Here is a 14362-nt window from a genome sequence, read left to right on the forward strand (position 1 = left end):
TTTTTCTTCAGGATTTGAACCATGTTCCTTCACCATGCGAGCTACCATTCTCCCAACAAGTCAATTCCACAAATCAAGTCAAAGAAATAACCATTTAGGATTTTCCGATGCATAAAAAAAGAAATAACCATTTACGGAATAAACTTTCAAAGATACATCATATATATCCATCGATACCGTAAAAAGGAGTCCCAGAATTACATTCTAACATTTTATTCGCTCATAAATTCAATGAGTAGGAAATCAAATGAATTCATAATTCATTAAGAAATTGTAAGAGAAAATGTCGCCGAAAAATAAATAGTCCAAGTGTCAAACTAACTCAAAATAGATTTTGAATCTGATTCAAGGTTGTCTCAACAGAATCACTGATAAATAGAACAGTTTTCATTTCAAACCTCAACTAACTATAAGTAACTAACTCACCCTTCATCAACGTTCACACTCTCTGCAACACGCTCACTATGCAGATGGAAAAACCTCACCCATATCAGCCGGCTCCTCCGTCACTACATAAATTCTCCAACATCTGCAATTCCCTTTGCTGCCTCTTCTCTGACAACCCGTCTGACCCGTCGCGCCTCTGCAAGTTCCTCTTAACCCTGATCTACATCAGCTTGCTCAGTTTTACATTCTACAATATTGGTAATGCCATTATGGATGCCATTACAGAACCTAGAATCAGTCCCCCCAATGTGCGATTGGACTCGGCCTCCTTCACCTCACTCGACGATGCCATTGGAACCAAGGCCTCCAACCTCACCGCCAATTTTGACATTACTTTCATAGTCACAAACCCAAACGAGAAGTACAACATCTCTTATAGCACCATCGTTGCTAGTCTCAATAACCATAAATATGACTATGGTGGAGAATATGGATTCCATTTTAACCTTTTTGCCTTCACTCGTTTGTCGCCTTTCTTGCAACTTAATGGGAGCGAAAACACACTTCGATTTCAAATTAATGTGGTCGACCAGTTTGTGGATAACAACTTTATCGCCGCCAGGGCTCAAGGATCAATAGATTTTGGGCTCAAGTTATATGCTATATACGGCTCCGCAGGTTATTGGTCATTTATGGAGTTTTACTGCAAACATGTGATCTTTGTGTTCAAGACCAACAATGCTACTTTTGCTTCTGGAACCTGTTTGTGAAAATTATTTTGAGTAATGAGTCAATTACTTTATGTGTGTTTGAATTTAACGGGGATGGTGTTTTCTTTATTCTCTATTTCTATTATACCAAATTACCTACAAAATTTATTTTATTTTTTATCAATTGTCATATTGTAAGATGCACTCCTTTTTGGTAAACTCAGGATTATACCACTGATACAGTGACTAATTCTTTGTCGCGGGTGCTCGAACTAAGCGATAAACGAATGACCACGAAATGTGATTCATTCCCATGAATGAGAATCGCGTTGGAAATATGTATGCCCAAGACTCAGTTTGTCATTAACTACAATTGAAGTAATTGTATAAGAATGCTCTTATCATATTTTGTTATTTTTTTAAACAAATTATATGATAAGGTCCTTGATTAAAAATTAGAGACTTGCTATTATAATAGAGATTATAATAATGAGAAACATGTCTTTTATAATTGTTAATCTTTAAATTGTTCTTGATCATAGAATTATTGATAATAGGACATCAATGACTCTGATAGATAATGTGTGTGACATTATTTATTGGATAAATGTTAATAGATCTCATTTATTAAGTCACATACATAGATGATGCATATGTAGATATGATCATTGAAGTGACTCAACTGAGATTTCTTAATGGTTAAGTTACATAAATTGTCAATAAGAAATTCTGAAGAAGGAATGAACCTTTAATATGAGATTATCATAGTAATTAATAAGTTCTTTTTTATACTTTGATGTCAGACATGTAATGTCCTAGGACGTTACTTGAATGAATATTTAGGAATGATTAAATGCCGGTAGAATTAATGATTAATCAAGATGGAATGCATCAACTCTTGGTGATGAGTTTGAGCTATGGTAAACACCTTGATGAAGGTATTAAAGTGAAAGAAGAAAAGAGTTTCTCAAGTCATTGTGGCAACTTATTAAAGTTTGACAATTATACCATACTTTAGAGTTAGTCAGAGCTGTAACGATGGAATAAAATATTTAAATTATTCTTCTAGTGGTTCTTGAATGTAAAATATGTTACTTCATGCTGTCTGGATGTTAAGGAGTGTTGCTAGACGCCAACCTTGATTAGTAAATTAATTAGAATAATTTACTACTAGTTTAGTATTGAACATATGAGATCATAAACAAATGAGTGCCCCAATCTTCGCTAAATAATTATATTATTTGAGGATTAAATTTGATCAAATGAATAATTATATGAAATATTATTTTAATTCTTTGCTAGCACCAAGAATTTTAATAATAAACAAAAATCTATTCCAGAATTATTTATTTGTAGCAGCAAATAAAGAGAAAGATATGTTGCTTTGTGAAATGATATGTCAGTTGGATATTAATTGCACCATTTGAAGGCAATGTGGTGACTCTTTGAAGCACCCATATGTTGCAATTGTTGGAACAAACCAGTTGTCTTGCCATCTATTTAAAGGGTATGAGATAGCGAGCTCTTGACTCAAGAGTTTTTCCATCGAATGCAGAGAGTGGAAAAAGACTAGTATCTTTTTACTTCTAGTGTGAGACACACCATTTCTCTTTCAATTCCCTTCTCTATAATGCTACAACACACAAAATGAGTTTTGTGAGTAGAAAAATCCTGATTTTATAGTGCTTTAGATTTTTGGTTCTATTTATCAAGAGTTGATAGTAAAGGTTGGTTTCGGTGTGGATACATGTAGAGTCTTCATGCTTATTAAAAAAACGTAGAGACTCTTCATACATTTAAAAAAAACTTTCAAATTTCAGGAACTATAACCAAATACGTGTTTTACATGCAGTTTCTACTAGTTATATATATTTTGAGCACAAATAGATCTAAATTTATTTCGATGTACCTCGATCCAATCTTATAATTGAGGAATTGAATGAGCTAACCACTACGTCAAACTCGTGACGATAATGTAACATTTGCTTACACTATAATAATTTTATGTAAATTGATCAACGCATTCAATGTCATGTTTTCAATTTAAATAGGATCAATCAAATGATCGGATTAAAAGCCAGAAATTTCATGCCTAAATGAATGATAGCTAGGTAAATAAATTAAATGGGTGACAATAATAGCAATTGTCCATAAATAAATAAATCAGAATTTGATTTTTACATTGCAGGTAGAATTAACGATACCGTCATGTGTGAACACAAAGAGATCACAGGTGGAGTAACTAGTGGCCTTGATCTTGAAGAGATTAAGTACCTTGACTTTACCAAGTAAGGTAGTTGTTGATGTAAAATTCATAAGGCCACCAAAATAATCAGCCGCTAAATCAGGAAATTTTGTGTTATTAACAAAGAAATTCAAAGATGTTGTGATGTTAAGGTCCCCACGAGATGGAATGGTGTCCTCATGAATTGGAGCTTCAGCCACAAGATTCCCACGATAATAAAGATAAGCTGTACTGTTCTGGTAACTAAAGCCTCCATAATTAGGATTTTTAACCGTGACCACCGTGCCTAATGCTCCGTCTACCTCTAAAGTTGGGAGAATTAATGTTAACCTTTCAAGGTCAACTGAGCCCATCTCAATTTTGGGGTCTTTAGGCTTGAAGACAGTGAGGATTAAGATAACCAGTGTCACTAATAACGCAATTACAACAATGACAGTTACACCACAGCAGATTTTGAGGCCTCTGGAACACTTCATGCCGCCACAAGACATGAAAATTGATGACTTTCAGTCTTTCACAAATGGGGTAAATATAGAATTTGCTAAACTATCTAGTATCTAGCTAGTACTTATATGGTATAGCCAGGGGTGATCTAGAAGTAATTAACTCTCACATTATATAAGGAAAGGTTTAAATTAACGTGTGTGTGATTTTGACTGATATTTAATTGATTGATTGGGGATAAAAACAATGAATTAGACAGTTGGTTGCATTTGGCTTTCATAGTCCGGCTCTTGTTTTTGCCAATGCATACATAAAGTTTGTAATTAACAGAGAACCTAACTCATGAACAAGGCATGCACTTTAGAGACAAGACAAATCTCATCAATTGCTAAGATACTCCTATTTTATTAGGGGTTGTTTACATTTATTTTGTGTATAGTTAGTTAACTAGCTTAATTGGCCAATAAAATTATTGGGCCACCAAATACTCAATATTAACCTTGGATAATTTGGACAATAATTTAAGTGTAGCATTTAACACTTTTTTTTTTCTTTTCTGTTTTAGACAAAAAAATATATCCTTTATGTTATTCTTAAAAACAATCTCACTTACTAGATTTATTTGGTTTGCCCATTTTCTATTTTGGATTAATTGTCAAATTAATCACTGGTTTTACAAGTGAGTTTGATTTTAATTCTTCAACCATTGGATTTATTTTTCCAATCATAATCAGAGCTCCCTTCCTTACAATTAAGTAGTACTAATTAATCAATTAAAAAAACCCTTAGTTGTTGCCACGATGATCAATAAATACTACTACTAGTAAGTAGTAACAACAATGTGATAGATGAGCACATGCTACAGCATTATGGATGCACTTGGATTAGATTAGTGGAATCAAATATACTCATTTTTGTACAACAAATTTAATAAAAGAACTGAACCAAACGAAACGTGCATGATGATCTTCAAGCAGGCCCACAATGGAATATGTAGTTTTGTACAAAAACAAAAAAAGAACTAACTAACAGGAGCACGCGTACACTAACCTTACCTCCATAAGTACAAAAGTGTGCGCGCCGCAGCCGCAGCCGCAGCCGCAGCCGCAGCCGCTGCTGTTAATAAAAATAAAAATGAGAAAAGAAAAGAAAAAGTAGTTGTTTGTAATTGTATTGCATGAATCCCTGAAATACCCCTCTTGAGCTGCACTCGTATTCAAACTCCAAATCTGACCCTTCTTTCTCTCTCACCCCGGCCCCATTCCTTCTCATTCAATTCAAGTGTGGATGGAACTTGAGGGTCGGCAAGATCAGTGCCTCCCGGAGGCGGAGAGGGAGAAGAAAGGCCAGAAGAGGAAGCTCGAACACCGTCAGATCTACGTTTCTCCCACCCTATTCTCCGACGTCTTGGATCACGTTTCAATTCTCCACTCCACTTTCTCCTCCAATGATTCCGATCGAGCTGCTGCTAAGCGCGCCACTCACGCCCTCGCCGATCTTGCTAAAAACGGTATTCATTTATTCCTTTCCTTCATTCCATCGTTCAATTGCGCTGATTCATTCATTCGTTTTGCAGAGGAAGTTGTCAATGTCATCGTTGAAGGAGGCGCCGTTCCGGCTTTGGTTAAGCATCTTCAACCGCCTCCTTTACCGGAAAATGACCGCATCATCATGCCGTTTCAACACGAGGTTGAGAAAGGGAGTGCGTTCGCACTCGGTCTTCTTGCCGTTAAGGTAACTTCACTTTTCTGCTTTCTCGTTGTGACTATTAGTATTTCTTAGGAATCATTACACCTGAACTTGTTTATGCTTCCAATTCTCCAATTTGCTCAACTCTATAGTACTCATGTTTGATATCATTCTCCAAACTCAGATTAAGCTTACTAGCTTTGTTTCAAATGCTATTTATTCCCTTTTTCAAAATAAAATCGTGTGCTTAGTTTATTTTGGCTAAATGATGTGAACGATTTTGGAAGCTTCAAAGATAATGCCAGGGGGAGGTCTAATTTGTCATGTAATTCCGAACCTGATCTAGCTTTTTTTGTTTCCAAATGCCTTCTACAGCCAGAACATCAACAGCTCATCGTTGACAATGGTGCCTTGAAGCATCTTGTTGATCTTTTGGAGAGGCATAATGATGGCTTAACGTCTCGGGCCATTGCTAGTCTAATTCGTAGGGCTGCAGATGCCATTACGAATCTTGCTCATGAGAACAGCAGTGTTAAAACCCGAGTCAGGTTTGCTTCTTCAAGGACTTCCACGTAATACATACATTTAGTCTGAATTGTTACGAACTTGTGATTATCTGGAGTTAATTTGTAGGATGGAAGGTGGGATTCCACCTCTTGTTCATTTGCTTGAATTTGCCGATATAAAGGTGCAAAGAGCAGCTGCTGGTGCATTGAGAACTCTGGCCTTTAAAAATGATGAAAATAAAAACCAAGTACGTGGTCTTTTGCTGAAAGTTTGATATATATATTGACTTCCATTTCCATATGATATGAGTAAGTCATATAACATCTTGACTTGTCAGATTGTTGAATGCAATGCGCTTCCGACTCTGATTCTAATGCTCCGTTCGGAAGATGCTGCTATTCATTATGAAGCGGTATTGCTTTTGTAACCCTAATTTATACCTGCTTAATGTTGCAATATTGTTGAGTTTGGTCTTTACACTTATCTTACCGGGGACATCAATGTTTTTTTTTTTGTACCACAGGTTGGTGTGATTGGAAATCTGGTCCACTCTTCCCCTAATATAAAAAAAGAAGTTCTTCTTGCTGGAGCCTTACAACCTGTTATTGGATTGCTTAGGTATAATCTCAGCTTAGACCTGGAAAACCACAGTGATCTCTTTACCCCTTTCCAAACCCTGCCCTCAATTTGTAATGGTGTTATAATATCTCTGAAGTTCCTATTTTTCTTGGCAACACATATACTGCTGAAAAGGATATATATCTATTAACCTATGGTGATGATGTTTTATCTAACAGCTCCTGTTGCTCTGAAAGTCAGAGGGAAGCAGCCTTATTACTTGGACAGTTTGCAGCAACTGATTCAGACTGCAAGGTAAGCACAAACTTTAGTTTCTAATTACATCTTTGTGACTTGTCTCAAGGGTACGGGAGTGGGAGGTAGAGAGGGAAACGACCTTGACACCTCTTGCCTATACTTAATGATTAGATGTGGAAGAGGGGTGGGAAAAGGCAACAATAGACGCCTGAACTTTAGTTTGGAGCAATTATTTTATAACTGCATCTTAAAAGGCTGGGTTCTTTGTGCTATTTAATTCTTTATAGGTAGGTGTTAGCTACTGGGTCGATGCTTCACGTATTGTGCGGCACCATTTTTAATTCTCACGTTCTCTCATTTGGTTTTTGTAGATTCACATTGTACAGAGAGGTGCTGTACGACCTTTGATAGAGATGCTTCAGTCCCCTGATGTTCAGCTCAGAGAAATGTCTGCCTTTGCATTGGGAAGATTGGCTCAGGTAACTGTTTTCCTTGTCTTTTCCATGTTATAACTTATAATTCACGTGTGTAAGTTGAGTAGGTAAAATTATCATTATATCTATGAAAAATATTTGTTGGTCTTTTTCCTCTTTCTAACGTAGTTTTTGAATCCATAACATATATATACTCTAAAGATTTCCATCTTTGTGTTAGACCATAGTTATCGAATTGTGATTCGTATTGTGTATCGGAAGACCCTAATTTTTGAATCATTAATCATATCGTTTAATGTATCATAAGATGCAGATACAAAAAATTTAAGTCATAAATTGAATAACAAACTGATATATCATATAAATACTTCAAAATAATCAAATATCCAAGCCAAAAAAAAAAATAAGAAGAAAAATAGTTAGTGGTTGCACGAAGTTCAAGTGGTAAACACTTAACCCCTCAAAAACAAATGCAAGAATAGAGCACGTGAATAAGGGGGGACTGAGTGGTGCTGAAGAACAAAGGGCGGGGTACTAGGTTAACCAATTGGTGACAGGGGCGGGGGGAAATGGTGTTAAAGAACATGGGTGGGAGACCAAGCGGTGATAGAAAAACAAATCAGTCCCTGTTTGCAAGGAAGAAAGTGGTGCACATGAGAAGGTTGAGGTTGGACCAAATTAGAGTATTGTTTATAGTATTTTTTAACTTTGGTCATTAGGAGTTGAAGACTTTTGAAAAGAAAATTGAAAAAAAAATAAACCTTAAAGGGTGAGGAAGTAGTGATTCATAAGAGCCAAGTCTCATACGATACATGCTATTCAGGGTGCATTCAGACTCAGATCGATACATACATGCGGCAAACCAAATCGAATCAGGAGGCGTATCGCACGATACAACCGATACTAACTAACATGTGTTAGAAATTATATTTAGTGAGCTTATCTTTGAGCGTCGAAGTCATCTTATCTTACTTACTAATTTAACATATTACAGCCTTTTAAATCCAAGTTTCACGTGTAAGTTAAATTGCACGTTCCTTTTAGCACCATGAGTAATTCCTCTGGCATGAAAATATTTAATTATAAATTTCAGGACACACATAACCAAGTTTCACGTGTAAGTTGAATTGCACGTTCCTTTTAGCACCATGAGTAATTCCTTTGGCATGAAAATATTTAATTATAATTTTCAGGACACACATAACCAAGCTGGTATTGCACACAGTGGTGGTTTAGTGCCATTACTGAAGCTTCTTGACTCAAAAAATGGGTCTCTGCAACATAATGCTGCTTTTGCTCTTTATGGCCTTGCAGATAATGAGGTAAGCTAAACTGTAAGAATTCTATTGAAGATCTTCTACCATTATTTACTGAAAACCAAAGTTAATTAACTTTTTTTTGTTGTTGTTTTACTTTGTCACATAGGATAATGTGTCCGATTTTATTAGGGTAGGTGGAATTCAGAGATTGCTGGATGGAGAGTTTATTGTTCAAGTAAGTTTAACTCTATCGTACCTTGGAAGTAGCTCTGGTTTCAGGATTTTTCTGCCTCTAGGCACTTTGTTTCCTATATCAATAGGAATTCAATGCTTCAGATGACTGCGAATTTTATCTTCATGAATTGGAAAAATTAGTCTTCTCGACACACTGATAGGAATTTTTTTGGATTGGAATTGGTTTCTATTTCAGGCAACTAAAGATTGTGTTGCAAAGACATTGAAAAGATTAGAAGAGAAAATTCATGGCCGTGTAAGCACAACTTCAGATTGATTTGTTTCTATATGCTTTATTACTGAAATTGACATGAAAATGACAAGGATGCTATAACTCTATCAATTTTCAGTTCCATAAGTTCTATACAACAACAACTACCAAGCCTCATCTACCAAGTTGAGTTTTATATGATGATAAAATTTGTAATCTGTTGATTTCTCTTTGTAGGCACTGAACCATTTATTATATCTTATGCGAGTTTCGGAAAAGGCTTTTCAAAGACGAGTTGCTTTGGCACTTGCTCATCTTTGTTCTGCAAATGATCAGAGAAAAATATTTATTGATCACCACGGTAGGCATCTTAGTCAAATCTTTTGCGTAAATGTGATGTATCTTATTTCTAGCTTATAATATCGGTTTTGTGGGTGCTTTATTGCTTGTTCTATTCTATTCGAAGCTGAGCATCTACCCATGCAGGTTTGGAGTTACTTATTGGGCTTCTTGGCTCATCCAGCCCTAAGCCGAAACTTGATGGGGCTGTGGCTTTATGCAAGTTGGCCAACAAAGCTATGACTTTGTCTCCCATAGATGCCGCCCCCCCTTCTCCAACACCCCAGGTAGGCTTATATAAAGCTTGACATGTGACATGCCCTCAGTCTTCATTATCATAAGCTCACCTCTAGGCACTAGGAGTCCCCCCCCTCCCCCAAAGATCTCAATGCTTTACCTGTACATTGGTGTTTCTTGTTCACAAATTTCTTTTCATGTCTTATTCTTGATGATATAGGAAAACTCATGCTTCAAAAGCCAAAAGTATTAGCTGTGACTATGAGGCTGTTTACTTATTTGCATCCTATCTCTTAGCCCATATAGTAGTGTGTGGAACAATGCAGACTTTTCCCCCAGTTATGCACATAATATTGGGTTTGGCATGTTTTGATATCTCTTGGTGTTTAAAGTTGGTTTGAATATCTGTGTGATTATGTGTAGTTATAAATATATGCCATATGGCCCTTTAATTAATTGGCATCTGCTCACTGAATAATCAATAGTTAATACGATCAATGTCTTCCATATTATACGTCTGCTACTTGCATAAGAAGCCAGCTGTCTTGTCTAAATAATTCTGGATAAGGTGTTGTTCAGAGTTGGAATATCTTTCATCCTAGACTCGTCTTCTCGCAGGTCTATTTGGGAGAGCAGTATGTAAACAATGCTACGTTGTCTGATGTTACATTTTTGGTCGAAGGTTGGTGCTTTTCATCCATATTGTTTTTCTCGTAAATGTTGCTTGGAAAATAATTGAAATGAAGTGCTGTAGCTTCAGTTGATATTGGTAGATAACCAGGTATCTTCATACTTTGCTGCAGGCAAACGGTTTTATGCTCACAGAATTTGCCTTCTCGCATCTTCAGATGCATTTCATGCAATGTTTGATGGTGGTTATAGGGTGGGTATATATTGTTCTCCCCCAGTGAATCACATTCTCCTCCCTCTCCACCAGTATTCTCTTTGTTATTAGTTGAGTATTGGCCAAACGAAGAAAGATCTATTGTTGACCCCTCCTGATTACATGAGAAGCATTATTTATTACCAATTATTTTGGTTTTAAAATGCTTTCTCTACCTCGTGAAAACTTTAATTGGAAATTTGATTATTGAATAAACGGTGAATTGAAACATCAAATTAGAAGTTTATTTCTTATTTTATTCTAAGTTAAAAATCTATGTCTGATATACAATTCATTTGTTGTATGACAGGAAAAGGATGCACGGGACATAGAGATTCCAAATATTAGATGGGAGGTTTTTGAGCTGATGATGAGGTCTGATGACGCCCCTTACAAAAGTTGTAAATTGATAGCTAGTAATGATATGTGGACAACTTAAATCTCATTGTTTCATCTTTGTCCAGATTTATATATACTGGATCAGTTGATGTCACCCTTGATATTGCCCAAGATCTCCTCCGAGCAGCTGATCAATATCTTTTAGAAGGGCTTAAGAGACTCTGCGAATACACAATTGGACAGGTTAGCTAAAAGATGTGGTTTTGTTGCACAACACTATTAAACCTGCACTAGTTTTACACATGAAGGTGGATTCCTCATTATTTGATGTTTTTCGTCGCAGGATATATCGCTGGAGAATGTGTCAAGTATGTATGAACTTTCTGAAGCTTTTCATGCTATATCGTTGAGGAAAACATGCATCCTTTATATCTTGGAGCACTTTGATAAATTGAGTGCAAGGCCAGGGTATGATCTTACTCCCCCAATTTTGTATTTGCTTCTTGTAGATGTTTCTTTTCCTCTGTAACATATATTGGATTTTTATTATAAACAAATTAATACGCAATCTTAAATAGAATATGTAAAGAATCTTGGGTAAACTGTAGGCTAGTCGCACTTGCTTTTTTTTACTCACTTTCTTTATGTTCTTTGTAATTTTAGTAAACCATGTGCTGGCCTAAAAGGAATTCAAATATTTTAAGTTTTTGTTCACTGCTTAAACAATGACATTATCTCATGGAGGTCTAAATAAAAATTATGCATACTATTATCTAGTAATAAATAAGCACTAGCTCTTCAGCATCATGAACTATTTCACATATTGAGGGGGTGGATGAGTAAAGGTTTCTCAGGTGGCATTTGGGATGGGGATGTGTGTATGGTTTTCGCATACATTTGAAGAAAGTAGTAAACTTGGTTCCCATGATCCTTTTTTTCATTTTAATGATTTAGTGGCAACTAGATAACATATATTTCGCTTGTTTTTTTTTTATAGTTTTAAGATGAGAAATAAAGGCTTTGATTTTTATTTTTTATATATGATCAATTGATCATGAAAATGTGCAAAGTCCATATACTTAATTCATGAATATGTTGATTGAAATACACGTTTTTTAATATTTCATTCATTTTATCTTAATTCTCAAGCTTCTTAAGTTTCTTTTGCACCAACTATTTTGCAGACACTCTCATCTGATTCAGCTTATAATACCCGAGATCCGCAATTACTTTGTTAAAGCGCTTACAAAGGCCAATCCCAACATCCAGGCGCAGGATCAGCCATTTTATTATTGAAACCTAACCGATCTCAATGTACATAATGTGATAGATGTCCTTCCTTTATTTTGATCCTGAGAAGGAGGTCTCCTGGATTGAATACTGCAAAGCTGAAACTTGAAAGAAATAACTAACACCAGGTCATGTACGTTTTTCTGATGCTGTACCCTTATGGCTGCAACGTTATTGTGATTGATGTAGCATATATGACTTCACGAACATTGTTTTTTCTCATGCAATATTGTGATGTTTATGACTTGATAGTTAGTGCTCTTTGTCAATTGATTTTGCCTAGTATGATTATAGGTTACCCAAACACTTCAGGTACATATGGCAATTCGATAGTCCTCTGCAACAAAATTGTGCTGATGGGTGGGTAACTAGTTATAAGCCCAAGTCAGCTGTATGATGGGCCAGCCCAAATTGAGAGCATAAGACCAGCACGTGAGTGGCCCAAGTCTGCTTTGTGGAGGATTTAACATAATTCTGCATGTATTTTCTAAAGGTTCTTATAGCATGTGATGTAAAAGAGTTAGTTAGATATTTGTCAATGATTGTTTGTATGGATTTATACAATTAAGTGAAATGAATGAAGGATATTTTTTGTAGCATGATCAGATCCTTTTTGTAGCATGGTCAGATCCATCTGGTGTTTTCATTGCTTCAATTTTTACACCTTATTGACAGGACATGAAAGTGTTTTCATTGCTTCGATTTTTACACCTTATTGAGAGGACATGAAAAGGAAACATAGCTATGATTTCACTCTAACAAGCAAGATTTATGAGAGCAAAATGGGAGGATATAAGACGATAGATTTTATTAACTTGAACAAAACACAAACATGTTTTATTATTCGGATTCACTAAATGTCAAACAAGCTATCTTCAAGGGAGCCTTGGCAAACTCAAGTAGCAGCACAATAACATGCATGCTTTCACTCGCGAAGAAAATCAAACATGACTTTGAATAGTCTTTTGGCTTGATCATTTTCCATATTGAACATATGATAAGCATGATCCTCATTTTCATAGCATTGTCAAGATCACTCTCAAATTAATTTGATAAAAAAAGTGGGGCGTGGGGGAGGAAGCGAGGAAACCATGGATCGCGACACATGATACTAAGTGATGTGGGCAACCCATACCTGCAAAGCCCCCTCCAGATTCCACTGTTGGACTCACACGTGGAAGGCATCGGAGTTTCTTTTTTTGACAACGTGGGGAAACTCCGGAGAAAGACCCAGCTACTAATCTTAAACCTCTGAACGAGGTGGGATTAGGGTTTGATGCACCACGTGTTGTTGCCCAACTCCACACGCCCCGGCGAGATGTCCAATTCCACTGAGTGGGGATTTATAAACCAAGACAATAGTTTATAACATTTCAATGTGGGACTCATCTACAACACAGGCTTCGAGTTCACATTGAAAGAACCAAAACAAGAGAGTAAAAAACTAGAAACAATATATAGAGTATAGTCTTGTATTAGTGTCATTTTTCTTTGTATAATCTTTTCCATGTTGAGGCTAAAACCTAAAAAGAAAAAAACTTAAACTTTGTATTTGTATTAACTTTTAGCTGCTTAACATATCATAGTCTGTGTAGGCCTGAGGTGACTTCAACAAAAATGTCTTCTGTGCAGGGAATTATGAGGCCACCCATTGGATGACTGAAGCCGAATTCTTCCTCTGCTATACTTAGCAGTTCTTGAAATGAGGGTTGAATCAACAATGACACTGGAATCACAAATCTCTTCTTTTCACTCTCTCCTACATACACAGCAAAGTACCCTTTAGGCACATCCAGTGATGTACTAGCAGCAGCTTGATTTGTAAAAAGACTGGATCCGCGGAGAATGCGTTTAGCACTCAATGCACTAGACAAACGAATAGCCATCACAGTAGTGTTGGTTAGAAACTTAGTTTGGAAGAGGTTCTAGTTTTTCACAAATGAGATGGGTGAAGAATATGTAGGATATGTTGTGTATTTATAGATGGAAGATTGAGGATGAATCAGTGGTAGAATTAGGCATGAATTATTAGTGAGACATGAGCATTCAAGAGCACATGGTGTGTAGTTTGGCCAGTCCAACTTCGAGGCAAAAACGTGTTGTTGACTTCCACTTCCACTGCTTATTAAATGTAGAGGCTGACCATTTTCTGGAACACCTGTATGTCTTATGAAATGAATATTACAAGCATAGATAGCCAAGTGTCTGGTCAATTGTGAGGCACTTGAGATATTAAAGAGGAGGGTATCATTCAAACTGTAAAATCGTTTTTGTAATAAAGTTTCTGGGTATAATTCTTCCATGGTTTATGCGCTGTAATAAAAGGACATGTGTGATT

The 14362-nt window shown here is 36.2% G+C and overlaps 3 protein-coding genes across 3 annotated transcripts; 1 reads left to right on the forward strand and 2 right to left on the reverse strand.

The window, feature by feature from the left end:
- Window positions 1–3260: 3260 nt before the first annotated feature.
- On the reverse strand, window positions 3261–3818 carry LOC130737341 (uncharacterized). The gene has a single exon (XM_057589087.1). It carries the CDS (start codon window positions 3816–3818, stop codon window positions 3261–3263), a length of 558 nt encoding a protein of 185 aa, XP_057445070.1.
- Window positions 3819–4995: 1177 nt separating this feature from the next.
- LOC130741407 (ARM REPEAT PROTEIN INTERACTING WITH ABF2-like) lies at window positions 4996–12623 on the forward strand. The gene is made up of 19 exons (XM_057594300.1): window positions 4996–5296; window positions 5363–5520; window positions 5851–6023; window positions 6109–6229; window positions 6320–6394; window positions 6506–6600; window positions 6780–6855; window positions 7170–7277; window positions 8426–8554; window positions 8658–8726; window positions 8922–8981; window positions 9174–9297; window positions 9423–9562; window positions 10131–10194; window positions 10316–10395; window positions 10706–10770; window positions 10860–10977; window positions 11078–11202; window positions 11919–12623. The coding sequence occupies exons 1-19, from the start codon at window positions 5074–5076 to the stop codon at window positions 12028–12030; spliced, it is 2115 nt and encodes a 704-aa protein (XP_057450283.1). The 5' UTR covers window positions 4996–5073; the 3' UTR covers window positions 12031–12623.
- Window positions 12624–13082: 459 nt separating this feature from the next.
- Window positions 13083–13968, reverse strand: LOC130741408 (auxin-responsive protein SAUR21-like). Its single transcript, XM_057594303.1, has one exon. The coding sequence runs from the start codon at window positions 13908–13910 to the stop codon at window positions 13605–13607; it is 306 nt and encodes a 101-aa protein (XP_057450286.1). The 5' UTR covers window positions 13911–13968; the 3' UTR covers window positions 13083–13604.
- Window positions 13969–14362: the final 394 nt, after the last annotated feature.

This window comes from Lotus japonicus, chromosome 2 (genome assembly GCF_012489685.1).
Source record: "Lotus japonicus ecotype B-129 chromosome 2, LjGifu_v1.2".
NCBI classification, from domain to species: Eukaryota; Viridiplantae; Streptophyta; class Magnoliopsida; order Fabales; family Fabaceae; genus Lotus; species Lotus japonicus.